Raw genomic sequence first — 16,506 nt, 5'->3', positions numbered from 1 at the left:
GAACCTTCTGGACCTACCAAGGTACTGTTTACAGATGTTGGGGTAATATCTGGGCAACCTGTGGATGGACAGAGGGAGGGGGAGGGTGGAGTTGAAGTGCAAGGTCCTCCTTCAGAGACAGGAGAGGAGACCCCCTTGCTAGTGAAGGTACCTGATGTATGTTCCAATGTTGCTGAACTGATAAAGGTTAAATGTGATGATGATGACAATGATGACGATAATGATGATGAAGATAATGATGATGATGATAATGATGATGATGATGATGATGATGTATTGCCAGTCTTGGTGGTCACTCGCAGTGCTGCAAAGGCAGCCGAGGTGCAGGCACTGATCGCAGAACAGCAGGAGGAGGTCTCGGGGCCCTCTCCCTGTTCTGACCCAGTGGACTCCACCTCTGTTGAGCCTCAGCAGCCGTCCTCGTTTGCCACAGGACTGCTGGCTGAGAGTTGTGGTCCCGCCTTTGAAACAGCACTGCAGACAGACCAAACACTAGCACAGCTCAGAAGTCTAGCTGATCGCCCCCCTGCAGAGAATGACAAACAAAAGGTCTACTGGGACAAAGGGAAACTGTATAGAGAAAGTTTGCTTGCAGAGGGGAATGAGGCTGACATAGGTGACAGACAGCTGGTGGTACCCAGTCAATTTAGGGGACCGCTGCTAAAAGTGGCCCATGAGATTCCCCTCGCAGGGCACTTGGGGTTCACCAAGACCCGAGGGCGGTTGGTACATAACTTTTATTGGCCCAGGATGCTTGCTGACATAGCTGACTACTGTCGGTCCTGTGTTACCTGCCAGCGAGTTGGCAAGGTAGGGGATGTCCACAGGGCTCCACTAAAACCTTTGCCTGTGATTGACGAACCTTTTAAGAGGGTGGCAGTGGATATCGTTGGGCCTTTGGCCATCCCTAGCAGTTCAGGCAAACGTTATATCCTTACAGTTGTCGACTATGCCACACGTTATCCAGAGGCAGTGGCTCTCTCCTGCCTCCGGACAGACAAGGTCGCTGATGCTCTCCTGGGAATCTTCACAAGAGTGGGATTCCCAGCCGAGCTCATTAGCGATCAAGGCCCTCAGTTTGTGTCTGACTTGATGCAAGCTCTCTGTCAGCAAATACAGATGACGCATATCATGGCCAGTCCTTATCACCCACAAACAAACGGCTTGTGCGAGCGCTTCAATGGCACCTTGAAACAAATGTTGCTAACCTTTGTGCACTCCCAGGGCAAGGACTGGGAACGGTATCTGCCTCATCTGCTGTTTGCTTACAGAGAGGTGCCTCAGGAGTCCACAGGCTTTTCGCCATTTGAACTTCTGTATGGAAGGAGGGTAAGAGGGCCCCTGGACCTAATCCGTGAGACATGGGAGGGCAAGATTGCCGACCCAGAGGTCTCTGTTGTGGATTACGTCCTAAAATTCAGGGATAAAATGGAGACGCTGGTGGAAATTGTGCGGGAAAATATGACCCAGGCCCAGACCAGGCAGAAAGAGTGGTATGACCGTAATGCTAGGGAGCGCACCTATGACATTGGTCAGAAGGTGTATGTTCTGCTTCCCCTGCGGCAGAACAAACTCCAAGCAGCATGGGAAGGCCCGTACACCATCACCCAGCGTCTGAATGATGTCACCTACTTGGTCAGGTTGGGAGAAGGGAGTAGACGGCAGAAGGCCATTCATGTGAACATGATCAAAGCCCATCATGAACGCACGGCCTATGTCATGCCAGTCTGCAGCAGGCCAGAGCCTGAGGAGGCTGATCCACTTCTAGACCTGCTAGCTGACACCAGGGAGGTAGACTCTGAACTCCTGATAAACTCCAATCTTACCCCCAACCAGGTACCTGGACTGAAGCAAGTGCTTGCAGTGCATGGTAGCAGGTTTACGGGAAAACCTGGGAGGACGCATCTCGCTGTCCACCAGGTGGACACTGGGGCACATCCTCCCATTAAACAGTCAGCCTATCGCGTCTCCCTGGAGGTGCTGGCTGACATGAAAAGGGAGGTGGAGGAAATGCTACAGCTGGGGGTGATTCAGAAGTCCCACAGTGCCTGGGCGTCCCCAGTAGTCTTGGTCCCCAAAAAGGACCAGACGACCAAGTTCTGTGTGGACTACCGGAAACTGAATGCCATCACCACTGCAGATGCCTACCCCATGCCTCAGATTGATGAGTTGTTAGACAGGCTGGCGGCTGCCCACTATATCACAATCATGGATCTGAGCAGGGGGTACTGGCAAATTCCTTTGGCCCCTGAGGCTCGAGAAAAGTCGGCTTTTATCACCCCATTCGGCTTGTTCGAATTTACCGTCATGCCGTTTGGGATGAAGAACGCCCCAGCTACCTTCCAGAGAGTCATGACTTACTGGAGGGGCTGGAAACCTTTGCAGTAGCCTACCTGGATGACATCGCCGTGTTCAGCCCTACCTGGGAAGAACACCTGGTGCACCTGTCACAGGTCCTGGACCAACTGACAGCTGCCAATCTGACCATCAAACCCAGTAAGTGTAAGATTGCCATGACCGATGTGCAGTACTTGGGACACCGGGTGGGAGGAGGCACCCTGAAACCCGAGACAGGGAAGGTTGATGCCATCCTGGCATGGCCTACCCCCCAAACCAAAAAGCAGGTTATGTCTTTCTTGGGGACCGCTGGCTATTATAGGAAGTTTGTATGTAACTATAGTAGCCTGGCTAAACCTCTGACTGACCTAACCAAAAAGAAACTGCCCAAGGTGGTGTCTTGGACACCAGAATGTGAGAAAGCATTTCAGGCCTTAAAGGAGGCGCTGGCCCGTGCCCCTGTGCTACAGGCTCCAGACTTTACCCGCCGTTTCCTAGTGCAGACAGATGCCTCTGCCTATGGATTGGGTGCAGTCCTGAGCCAGGTGGATGATGCTGGAGAGGAGCATCCCATCCTCTACCTGAGCCGGAAGCTGCTTCCCAGGGAAGTAGCATACGCCACGATTGAAAAGGAGTGTCTTGCGATCGTGTGGGCTCTCCAGAAGTTACAAACGTACCTTTATGGACGGCACTTCACTGTGATCACAGATCACAATCCCTTGAGCTGGCTAAATCGTGTGGCTGGGGAGAATGGCAAACTACTTCGGTGGAGCTTAATTCTTCAGCAATACAATTTCACCATCCAGCATAAAAAAGGCAGCACCCATGGCAATGCTGATGGGCTGTCGCGACAAGCCGAGCCTGCAAGAGTCGGTTGCGTCAGGAGGGAAATTGTAGTTCCCTCCCATGCAACCACCTAAGGAGGGAGGTGTAACGATATCACGTCTGAGCCAGGATATATTGTAACTAGTTGCCATTTTGTGTGGAACGCAGCCATGACAGTTTGGCTACCTTGTAAACTTACTTACATCTGTAAAAACTCCCCCCTCCCTTGTCTTAGGAATTCCAAATGTTTTAACATCTTCAAAAGGAAAGCAGAGAAAACAGAACCAGGCCAGGTCAAATAAACAAGGCTCAAGTTGCCTGGCAAGATATTGCGGCCTGTCATAAAACTGTCACTTTCTCCATTCAGAGAACTAACAGATCCTTGTCGTAAATACTTCCAACAAGATAGCGTGCAAACAGATTAGTAACGTGTTGAAACTTTAACATTTTTTTATAACTTTCAAAGCCATCATAGCACAGCCATAATATGGATATATTTGGTTTCCTCGGATAATTTCTAACATTTCAAGTCCAAACACCCCTATGTCAGGTCATATGGGAAGCCACTGGGACCCCTTACTCCTCCTAGGTAACCCTGAAATGGGAAACCTGTCATGTGTGGACTTGTTTTGAAGCAAATATCATGCTGATCACTAAAATGGATATCTGCAGTCTATAAACAATAGAGAGACAGAGAGATGAATAGGTATCATAAGTGTACCTGGGACAGGGTCATGAGTGTAGACACCTCCCAGCAACCAACCCCTAAACAAGATGACCAGACGATTGGTCACTGGTCGCTGTCAACACCCCCTTTGATTTGACAGAAAAGAGGAGAGGCCAAGGCAATAGTCAGTTCTCCTTTTACCATCCAAGCCGGAACATCTGCCAAGTTTGAGAACCGATTACCTTTGCTCATCGATTGAACTCTGATCAACCCTTGGACATTAACTGCAAGTATTCTTCCTTCCCAATTCTACCTTATTTCTTTGTGGCTGTATATTGTCTTTATTTTTTGAAACATCCTTTTTCTGTAAATGTTTTATTCGCACCAACCTTGACCTTTTCATAATAAATCCTTATGTTGAAAAGTGTTAACCTTGTCTTTAAAGCTCTTGATGCAAACTATAAACGAACCTGTCTCTTAAAAGGGCGCTACTGTGGTAGAGTAAGGCACTGAGCGGACCTGTCTGTGGTGGCAGTGTGTGTTGCAGGCGCTTATTCTAAACGTATAATTGGTATTGCTAAAATTACGAGTCCCCCCGGCTCTGTCTTTAAACGGGGGTGGTGGCAGTTAAAGGGTTAATTGTGTAATTAGCCCAGTGACAATCGCTCTCAGGCTGCCTGCACCTAGATTGTGGTCCCGCAAGCTGGAAAATCTTTGTGCTGGGTGCAGCTGAGTGTGGCATTGTTACGTAAGTGACAGCGTGGTGTTAGGTTGGCCGGTCCTTTGTCGCCAGTTAGCGAGGAGGGCAGGGATCTGACACCAGCGTTCGTCACACTTGGAAGATGATCTCAATAGATTTTATTGTAGAACTCCCCCCATCTGAGGGCCACAACATCATTTTTGTAGTTGTGGATAGGCTATCTAGACTATAGGGCACACAATCTGCTTGAGAAACAGCTCCAACCTTTGTCAAGGAGATCGTAAGGCTTCACAGGATTCCGGCCAATGCTGTGTCCGACCATGGGGTGCAGTTTACATCCAGATTCTGGAGAGCCTTATATGATTCACTCGGGATTGAACTTTCATTTTCTTCTGCATATCACCGACAAACGAATGGGCAAACAGAGAGGACTAATCAGACCCTCGAACAGTACCTGCGATGTTTCTCCTCATTTTCTCAAGATGATTGGGCTTCTCTGCTTCCCCTGGCCGAGTTTTCTTCTAACAATTCACACTCTGCTACAAAGCAATCTCCATTTTTTGCAAACTATGGTTTCCACCCTTCTTTTTGTCTAATACAATTCCAGATTCCCTGTACCAGCTGTTTCCGAAACTATAAATTTCTTCAACGCCAATAACAAACTGCTAAAGGAAACAATGGCCAAGACACAGGCATACAATAAGGAAGTTTTTGACAGGAAAAGAAGGGGAGAATTGATCTTGAACCCTGGTAACCAAGTGTGGCTAGCAACTACTAATTTGAAACTGGCCTGTCCCTCGAAGAAACTTGGCCCTAAATGTATAGGACCCTTTCCGGTGAAGAGACGGATCAATGAGGTTGCATATGCATTAAAGTTGCCTGAGTCATTTAGAATCCACCCTGTGTTCCACATAACCTTGTTGAAACCTGCCATTCCTGACCCCTTTCCAGGACGAAGTTTCGCCCCCCCCTGAACCTGTAATTATTGACGGGGAGGAAGAGTTTGAGGTAGAAACAATCTTAGACTGCAGGAAGAGAAGAAATCAGATCCAGTTCCTGATAAAATGGAAAGGATATGGACCAGAGGACAGCTCCTGGGAACCTGAAGGTAATATCCATGCCTAAGATTTGGTTCAAGCTTTTAAGAACTACCATCCTGACAAGTGGGCCAAGTTGGGCATCCGGAGGCTGCCCTTTGGGGAGGGGCAGTGTCAGTAAGGTCATGCCAGCACCCAAGATGGCTGCCGAAGAAGACGACCTGCCACGTCTTCATGTCAGGAAAGGCATGCCAGCACCCAAGATGGCTGCAGAAGAAGATGACCTGTTACCTCTGCCTCTGTCAGGGTGCCATTGCTGCCAAAGCAGGCTATTTAAACTTAGCCAGTTTCCAGGCTCAGGGCTGTCTGCTCTACAGCGTTCCCTGTGTAACCTGCAATTACTTACCTGCCTTCTGTTACTGTTGTGACCCGGCTTGCTTCCTGACATTCCTGTTTCCTGCCTGCATCCGACCCCGGCTTGTCCCCCACTCCGCACCTGCCTGCTCCTTCTGCCACTCCACTGCCAGCCTGTTGACGACCCGGCCTGTAATCTGATTCCGCTTCTGCTTCAGCCCCTGTTCCTGACGTGCCCGTTGTGTATGACCCGGCCTGCCTGTACTTGCCTTCTCTTCAGCCTTGAGGGTGCCGCCATCCCTTCTGCTGCATCTGCACTCCTGCCTGTGGGGACCGGTTGTCTACTTGTTCCAGCTACCTGCCTACCACTGCTCTGGCATTCCTACAGACACCTCTACAGCCCGACCAAGTGCTCAGAGTCAGCTCCAGGTTCAGCGATCCCACCAGGCACTCGTGCGACTCTGCATCTCGGTGCTTCCTGTCAGCTCTATCAGGGGCTCCAAGTCAGAGTTGTAAGAGAGGCAGTCTTCTGCATATCAGGCTCCATCACCAGGTATGTGACACACACACACAGTATCTCACAAAAGTGAGTACACCCCTCACATTTTTGTAAATATTTTATTATATCTACACCCCTTCAACCTCTGGAGCAATGCTGGCAGCACTCATATGTCTATTTCCCAAAGACAACCTCTGGATATGACGCTGAGCGCGTGTACTCAACTTCTTTGGTTGACCATGGCAAGGCCTGTTCTGAGTGGAACCTGTCCTGTTAAACCATCTTTATGTAGAGCAACAATTCTTTTTTTTCAGATCCTCAGAGAGTTCTTTGCCATGAGGTGCCATGTTGAACTTCCAAAGACCAGTATAAGAGAGTGAGAGCAATGACATCAAATTTAACACACCTGCTCCCCAATCACACCTAAGACCTTGTAACACTAAAAAGTCACATGACACCGGGGAGGCAAAATGGCTAATTGGGCCCAATTTGGATACTTTCACTTAGGGATGTACTCACTTTTGTTGCCAGTGGTTTAGGCATTAATCGCTGTGTGTTGATTTGTTTGAGGGGACAGAAAATTTACACTGTTATACAAGCTGTACACTCACTACTTTACATTGTAGCAAAGTATAATTTCTTCAGTGTTGTCACATGAAAAGATATAATAAAATATTTACAAAAATGTGAGGGGTGTACTCGCTTTTGTGAGATACTGTGTGACTGTGTGTGTGTATGTATATGTATGTATGTACAGTGGTGTGAAAAAGTGTTTGCTCCCTTCCTCATTTCCTGTTCCTTTGCATGTTTGTCACACTTAAGTGTTTCGGAACATCAAACCAATTTAAACAATAGTCAAGGACAACACAAGTAAACACAAAATGCAATTTGTAAATGAAGGTGTTTATTATTAAAGGTGAAAAAAAATCCAAACCATCATGGCCCTGTGTGAAAAAGTGATTGCCCCCCTTGTTATAACATACTATAACTGTGGTTGTCCACACCTGAGTTCAATTTCTCTAGCCACACCCAGGCCTTATTATTGCCACACCTGTTCACAATCAAGGCATCACTTAAATAGGAGCTGCTTGACACAGTAAGGTCCACCAGAAGATCCTTAAAAGCTACACATCATGTCGAGACCCAAAGAAATTCAGGAACAATTGAGAAAGAAAGTAATTGAGATCTATCAGTCTGGAAAGGTTTATAAAGCCATTTCCAAAGCTTTGGGAATCCAGCGAACCACAGTGAGAGCCATTATCCACAAATGGCGAAGACATGGAACAATGGTGAACCTTCCCAGGAGTGGCCGGCCGCCCAAAATTACCCCAAGAGCGCAGCGACGACTCATCCAAGAGGTCACAAAAGACCCCACAACAACGTCCAAGGAACTGCAGGCCTCACTTGCCTCAGTTAAGGTCAGCGTTCATGCCTCCACCATCAGGAAAAGACTGGGCAAAAATGGCCTGCATGGCAGAGTTCCAAGGAGAAAACCACTGCTGAGCAAAAAGAACATCAAAGCTCGTCTCAATTTCTCCACAACACATCTTGATGATCCCCAAGACTTTTGGGACAACATTCTGTGGACCGATGAGACAAAAGTGGAACTCTTTGGAAGGTGTGTGTGTCCAAGTATATCTGGCGTAGAAGGAACACTGCATTTCATAAAAAGAACATTATACCAACAGTAAAATATGGTGGTGGTAGTGTGATGGTCTGGGGCTGTTTTGCTGCTTCAGGACCTGGAAGACTTGCCGTGATAAAAGGAACTATGAATTCTGCTGTCTACCAAGAGATCCTGAAGGAGAATGTCCGACCATCTGTTCGTGTACTCAAGCTGAAACGAACTTGGGTTCTGCAGCAGGACAATGATCCTAAACACACCAGCAAGTCCACCACCGAATGGCTGAAGAAAAACAAAATGAAGACTTTGGAGTGGCCTAGCCAAAGTCCTGACCTGAATCCTATTGAGATGTTGTGGTATGACCTTAAAAAGGCCGTTCATGCTCGAAAACCCTCTAATGTAACTGAATTAGGACAATTCTGCAAAGATGAGTGGGCCAAAAATCCTCCAGGACGCTGTAAAAGCCTCATTGCACGTTATCGCAAACGCTTGGTTGCAGTTGTTGCTGCTAAGGGTGGCCCAACCAGTTATTAGGTTTAGGGGGCAATCACTTTTTCACACAGGGCCATGATGGTTTGGATTTTTTTTCACCTTTAATAATAAACACCTTCATTTACAAATTGCATTTTGTGTTTACTTGTGTTGTCCTTGACTATTGTTTAAATTGGTTTGATGTTCCGAAACACTTAAGTGTGACAAACATGCAAAGGAACAGGAAATGAGGAAGGGGGCAAACACTTTTTCACACCACTGTATGTATGTATGTGTATATGTATGTATATATATATATATATATATATATATATATGTGTGTGTGTGTGTGTGTGTGTGTGTGTGTGTGTGTGTGTGTATATATATATATATATATATATATATATATATATATATATATATGTATATGTGTATATATATATATATATATATATATATATATATATATATATATATATATATTATATATAATATATATATACACACACACACACACACGTGACACCGCACTTCCACCTGCAGAGGGCGCGTCGCGGATCCTGGGGACTCATTGTCCTTTGGCACCCGCCGATCGTCAGTAATACACAGGACTGAAATATGCATATTTTCATAAGTTCATTGACTGACACAGCTCTAGTAATCTTGACCGTAGGGTTAATATGCCACCTTCAGGAGAGGACTATGTAATACATGTGAAAAGCAGAACTTTACAGTTCTACCCAGGGGGCAGTCCCTCTGGTAATAACCCCTCAGGCTGCTTCCTGCAGCTCAGATCAGATATTGACAAAATGGGACAAATCTCTGTTATCCCTGGATCGGCAGATTCAGGTGAGCCAATCAGTCAGGGACTCCCTGCTCTGGTGGCTGAGATCCCTGGCACTTCGGTCCGGGAAGTCGTTCCTATCTCTACATTGGACAGTGATCACAATGGACACCAGCCTGACTGGCTGGGGTGGAGTACTAGGAGTACAGCCGTACCCAGGGCCTCTAGTCGGGGGAGGAATCCAAGTTGCCGATCAGTGTGCTCGAGCTCTGAGCAGGATATGCCTCTCCACATGGTCGATGAGACCAAGAGGGATCCAGGCAGACAACGCCACGGCGGTGGCATATGTCAACCATCAAGGGGGAACAAGAAGCTCGGCTGCAGCACGGGAGGTCGCTCACATCCTTCGTTGGGCAGAGCAACATGTACCGGCCCTGTCGGCCATTTTCATCCCGGGAGTAGAAAACTGGCAAGTGGACTATCTAAGTCACCAGTTGCTGGACTTAGGAGAATGGTCGTTGCATCTGGAGGTGTTCAGGCTTCTGTGCCTGCAGTAGGGCACACCAGACGTGGATCTTCTGGCCTCCTGACTCAATCAGAAGGTACCGAGGTTCGTATCCAGGACCAGATCCTTGGGCGGACGCATCAGGCGCGTTGGTGGCTCCATGAGCTCAGTACCAACTGATCTACGCCTTTCCTCCACTAAAACTGTTACCACGTCTGCTTCGCAGAGTGGTGGCTGAGGGGATTCCAGTGATACTGACTGCCCCAGATTGGCCTCGGCATTCCTGGTACGCCGATCTAGTACTCCTGGTTGCGGACGCTCCCTGGCAACTACAGATGTGAGAAGACCTTCTGTCTCAAGGTCCGATTCTCCATCCTGCTTTACCATTGCTGGTTTTCTGTGATTTCAACTATTCTAGGAAGATATACCATCGTACTTGGAAGGCTTATATCTCCACGTGTGAGGAGATGGGGTGGCGTCCACTCACCTATTCCGTTTCCAGTATCCTGCTGTTCCTACAGCGAGGAGAAGACCAGAAATTGGCTTTAAGCACCATCAAGAGACAGATACCAGCCTTGGCTGGCTTTTTTTCCCCTGGTGTCTCACTCTCTAGTGAGCACCTTTGTACAAGGGGTCCGGCATGTAGTCCCTCTGGTGTGTCCACCCTTGCCCCCATGGGATCTGAACCTGGTGCTATTGGCACTTCAGAAACCGCTGTTTGAGAACATTAGGGAAATTCCCTTGTTCACTCTTTCTCAGAAAGTGGTCTTCCTAGTGGCCATTACATCGGCCAGGAGGGTTTCGGAACTGGTGGCCATCTTAGTGTCCTAAATAGACACATCCTAAGGAGGTGGCCCTCCATTCCCTGGATGTGGTCCGGGCTCTAAGGGTATATCTGTCTGCCATGACTCCCTTCCGGAAGTCAGACTTCCCTGTTCATTTCGATGGCTGGCCCGAAAAAAGGGATGGTGGTCTCCTCGGCCACCATTTCCAGGTGGATCAGACAGTTTGTGGCCCAGACTTACGCCTTAAAGGTGCAGGTGCCCCCCTTTCCTGTTACGACCCATTCTACCAGGGCAATTGAGACCTCTTGGGCTTTCCGACATCAATCGTCAGTCACTAAAGTGTGTAAGGCGGCGACTTGGTCGTCCATTCACACCTTTACAAAGTTCTACAAAGTGGATGTAAGCGCATCTTCTGATGCTTGCTTTGGCCACAAAGTTTTGCTGGCGGCCGTGTAATGTTGCAATTTTACACTTTCTTCTGTTAAGAGAAAGTTGCCTTTTTGAATGTTAATGCACTCTGATGCATATGTTGACTGCAAGTTCTGATGCGGGTGGTTCAAATGGTGACTCCCCCGTTAGGAAGCACCTCTGGTTGTGGGTGAAGTTATGTTGCTGTTCCCACCCCTCGTTATGACACTGCTTGGGACGTCCCTACTGTCAAGATTACTGGAGCTGTGTCAGTCAATGAATGAAAGAGAAAATAGGATTTTTGTACTCACCGTAAAACCCTTTTCTATGAAGTTCTTTGACTCACACAGCATCTTCCCCTCTTATTGGTTTATGTTATACTGCTTGTTGACGTACTGAGCTGCAGGAAGCAGGCTCTGGGGTTACTACCAGGGGGACCGCCCCCTGGGCGGAACTGTAAAGTTGTTTTTCACATGTATTATATGTTCTGTCCTCTCCTGAAGGTGGTGTAATAACCCTACGGTCAAGATTATTGGAGCTGTGTCATTCAACGAACTTCAGAGAAAAGGATTTTATGGTGAGTGCAAAAATCCTATTTTTAACACTGATCACGGTATTGGTGTCACTAGTTCCCACAAAGAGTCAGTCTCCAATAGTTTGCTGCAATGTCGCAGTCCTGCTATAAGTCGCTGATCACCGATATTACTAGTATAAAAAAGGAAATAAATAAAAATTCCATAGATATATCCCATAGTTTGTAGATGCGATAACGTTCACGTAAACTAATCAATATACGCTTATTTGGATTTTTTTTTTTTACCAAAAACAGAAAACATATTGGCCTAAATTCATGAAGAAATTTGACTTTCTACATTTTTTTATTGGATGTGTTTTATAGCAGAAAGTAAAAAAATAAATATATATATATATGTGTGTGTGTGTGTGTGTGTGTGTGTGTATATATATATATATATATATATATATATATATATAATTTTAAAAATTGTTACACTTTTTTTTTTTTTTTTGTTTATAGCACAAAAAATAAAAAAAAATGCAAGTCAAATACCATCAAAAGAAACCAAATGCTAACGCACCTGTTGGGCTCCCTTCGAATACCGGAGCTGCCGGGGGAGGTGGCGGCGGAATTGGAGGCTCCTTTTAATCTTAGGGAGCTGGCTTCGGCCATTGCCTCCTTCCCCAATGGTAAAGCTCCGTGTCCTGATTGGATACCGGCAGAGTGGTATAAAGCTTATATGGAACTGTTGTCCCCCAGACTTGCAACTTTATGAAGAATGCTTTGAAGCAGGGAAATTGCCACCTTCATTGTATGAGGCACATGTGGTGTTACTTCCCAAGCCTGAGAAAGACCTTCTTAACTGTTCCTCCTACAGGCCCATAGCACTGTTAAACAGGGACCTCAAAATTTTGACCAAAATGATTGCCAATAGGTTGTTGAGGATTCTAGAGCATTTGATATCACCAGATCAGACAGGGTTTATGCCCAAGAAAGCTACTGACATTAATATACACAGAGTGTACACCCACACGCAAATAGATGAAGAGATATCTTCTGGAGGGGTTCTGGTGTTTTTTCAATCTGGAAAAGGCATTTGACTCCATTGATTGGGGATATATGACCCAGGTACTTCAACGCATAGGATTTGGTCCCATATTCCTCAAATGGATATCAATGCTTTATGATCAGCCGGTGGCAGCACTCCACTTTAATGGAGGGGTGTCTGACAGTTTTCCAGTATCCAGAGGCACCAGACAAGGGTGCCCATTGTCACCAGGCTTATTTGCGTTGGTCATGGAACCTCTGGTGATTGCACTGCGCTCCTCCTATCGAATTCAGGGTATTAGGGTGGGCACCCTTAACGAAACTACAGCCCTTTATGCAGACAACCTAGTCCTGTTCATTAGAGATACTGGACCTTCTCTACAGGCTGCACTGGCACTACTGAAGCGATTTACTGGGGTTTCTGGACTTGGGGTCAACTGGAACAAATCCAAGCTACTTCCGCTGCGTTCCCACGCGGCAACTAGACAGGCAGAACCTAGTAATCCCTTGCAATGCTTAACACAAATTAAATACCTGGGTCTTCAAATTACAAACTCTGTGACCGATTTCATCAGTCTTAATGTGTCCCCATTACTAGACATCATCTCTAAAAAATTACATTCCTGGAAAAAACCTCCCATTGTCCCTTATTGAAAAGATAAATCTAATCAAAATGAAAATTCTACCCTTACTCCTGTATACTTTTAGAAACTCTCCGGTGTGGATACCAAAAACTATTTTCAAGTCAATAGACAGTATGCTCTCTACCTTTTCTGTGGCAGGGAGGAATCCCTGCGTTAAACTGACCATCTTACAGCAGCCGTGGGGGGAGGGAGGCCTAGAAGTACCCAATTTCCATAAATATTTTTTAGCTGGCCAATTAGCGGTGGCGCAGTGTCGTTGGAGGCAGCATGTGTGGGTTCATATGAAGTGCTATCCCACATGGTATATAGGAGTGTAAGGGCCCCCTACCCTCTGATGCCCTCCATGCGCTCAGTGATTAGGGCATGGTCTGTGACTCAGGGGCTCCATTTTCTCCAAACCTCCCCTTGTGGAGGAATCCCAATCTATCTCACTTCTTTGATTACCCAGACCCGATAGTGTGGACGAAATACAGAATTAAGACACTAAATCACGTTGTAGCAAATGGTACCCTAATGTCTTTTTGATGTTTTGAAATCATGTTATGAACTACCAAATACGCATTTTTATTCATACATTCAATTAAGGCATGCCTTTCAATCCCAGTTTGGCGGAAGACCTCTTGACCTTGAGCCCAGTGAGCTAGAACTGCTGACTTGTAGTGACTCTTTAACTAAACCGGTTTCCAGCCTATACAAAGACCTCTTTCAGGAGACGACAAAACTGTTGGAACCCTGCAGACAGGTGTGGGAAGCTGCATCCTTGAGGTTAGACAGAGATGACTGGGATGATATGGGGAATTGCAATTCAGACCCTGGTCTCTACTAGGGACAGACTAATTCACTATAAATTCCTGCACAGGATCTATCTGACCCCAGCTAGACTTGCTAGAATGTTTGGGAATCAGCAATCCTCTTGCTGGAGGTGCTCCTCGCCACTAGCAAATTTTATGCATATCTTTTTGGAATGCCTACAGGTCAAAGCATACTGGCAGGCTGCAGCAAGCTGCATAAGGTCGGTCACCTCTATTTCGATTCCCATGACAGTTGAGGTATGCTTACTACATCTGGTGGAACCTCTGGCTCATACCAGTGCTATTGTGGGGGGGGTTGGATGGCATCGGTGGACACAGTATCAGACTAATTACAGATAACCTATAACTATTCATATTGGTGTGCTAGGCCATAACGGGGATGTCTATGACTGGCATACGGGAAAAATATTGATAATTCTGCATTAGGATAACTGGTCACTTTTGTAGGGGGGATGAGTTATTTCTTCATATAAAATTCTTGGTGCTGGTGGGGGGTTTGGCCATACTTTTGACTGCATTTAGCATCATGGCCCAAATGTCGTACAACGCAGGTGTGGTGTCACCTAGTGCCTTCCTCCATTTGGAGGCCAACTTGACTGCTATATATCTAGGCAAAAGTTTAAAAGTTTTATTGTTTGGGGGGGGGGGTTTAACTCTATGCTTAATCTTTGTTTGTTTTGTATGTAAATGTGCAGCGGCACATTTGTTATAGCCGGTGGGTGTCGGCTGCAAGAGTGGCCTGTTATTTGTATACTTTAAAAAATTGAATAAAGAATTTTCCAAAAAAAAAAAATACCATCAAAAGAAAGCTCTATATTTGTGAAAAGAAATTACATTTTATTTTTGTACAGTGTCGCACGACCGCATAATTTGCAGTTTAAGTAACGCAGTGCAGTATTGCAAAAAATGGCCTGGTCGGGAAGGGGGTAAATCTTCCGCAGGTCAAGTGGGTAACTTGATATCCATTATCCTGGAATAGACTTTTAAAGCACCCATTGCAAAATATTACATTTTTTTTGTTTTCCATTGAGCCACTGCTTATAGCTACAATTATATACAGTATCAGTCTCCTTGTGGGCACAGTGGATACCTGAAAAGTCTTTATGAGCATAGAAGATGATGATTATTTGCTGATCTGCTGATAATATCACATTTGCTGGAAAGGTAAAGGCAGCGTCAAGGGCAGAATTGTCGGCACAGTTCTGTTCTTATTTCCAGTGACCTTACTGTCACTAGGAAAGGATTTTATACTTTGTAAATATGGCTCTATTATCTTCATGTACTAGACTGTCTGTATTGTTACATTTATTGTATTTTCCTTTGTTATTTTTCAGGGCTATGATCATAGCTACTTCTTTATTACTACTTTTATAAATGATCACATCAAACACCATGCAAAATATCTGAATGCCTGAGGCTACTGAGAGAAAAGAAGATTGTCATTGATCCACAAAGAGAAGAAGGGGAAATTTAAAATCATCTGCTCAGTTTTATAGGAAATTAGGTGAAATGTTCTTCCATGTAAGGGAAAAATCAAATAAAAAGAGTAATGACAGTCAGTGTGACCTTGAGTCTTTTATATCTGAGCATGGCCTGTTAATTACAATAAAATATTGCAAAATGCTATCTGTGGTTTAGCTGAAGAAGCCTAATAATTAATGTGCAATAGGGTGTGAGCATAGACAGAATTTAAGGCAAGCATGTTGAAATATTCTTGAAATAGGTGTTTTGCCTGGATAAAATATTTGCTCTATTTTGTCTTTTTCCTGAATTATGCCACTCTGCTAATACATTGTATTATTAATAAGAATAATATACACACAATTCTAATACAGTAAAAAATACAGTAAATGAATAATTATAGAGACAATATGCATAAAAAATAGAGCGATTCATTATGCAAGTCGTTCCTCCAAGTTGGGTGTCATAGCCATGGTACAAGAATAAGAGAGAGAACTATGGCCTGATTTGGCATTATATAACACACATCAACACCCCTCACTCACCCCCTTGAAAGTCCTCAATCCAGGCCTCAATAATTTTTTTAAGGAGTTTATTGTGATCATCAACATCTTCCAGCAAATGGTGCCATCACCCTACAGGCACATTCCTTTACCAAAGACAACAATAAATCACAGCTTTCCCTTTGATGTTTCCATCTTGACCTCTACAGGAGGTCTGGGTGGTATTTTTACTGCAAAACTATCCTTATCCGCTTGCTGACCGTATACTGTATTTGTGCAGGATCTCTTACCTAGTACGTGATCCTGCACTTCTGGGTCAGGAATGTGTGCTGCCAGCGGCTGTCTGATCACAGTGGGAGCTAATCAGTGGACTCAATGTTTGCTGCCACCCTACGATGCTTCAGTGCACAGGCAGAAAGGCAGTCTGCCTATGAAAACAGGGAAGATCACCATCCTGCCACTACAGAGGACGTGGATCCTGTGTCACTGCCAAGCAAGGGCACGATCAATGCCTTCTCCTAGTACA

General features: G+C 45.6%; 1 protein-coding gene across 2 annotated transcripts in view; it reads left to right on the top strand.

Moving 5' to 3' along the window:
- The window catches only part of ESD (esterase D), a 111,859-nt gene extending 96,284 nt beyond the window's left edge, over positions 1–15,575 (top strand). For both annotated transcript variants that reach the window (XM_077483253.1, XM_077483252.1), the window contains exon 9: positions 15,351–15,575. In XM_077483253.1, the coding sequence (XP_077339379.1) occupies positions 15,351–15,431 (81 nt within the window). In that variant the 3' untranslated portion in view covers positions 15,432–15,575. The remainder of the gene's footprint in view (positions 1–15,350) is intronic.
- The last annotated feature ends 931 nt before the right edge of the window (positions 15,576–16,506 follow it).

Source organism: Lithobates pipiens, unplaced genomic scaffold, assembly GCF_037356315.1.
Source record: "Lithobates pipiens isolate NorthernLeopardFrog02 unplaced genomic scaffold, aLitPip1_a1.2 Scaffold_16, whole genome shotgun sequence".
Lineage (NCBI taxonomy): Eukaryota > Metazoa > Chordata > Amphibia > Anura > Ranidae > Lithobates > Lithobates pipiens.
This window is presented reverse-complemented; position numbering and strand designations above follow the sequence as displayed.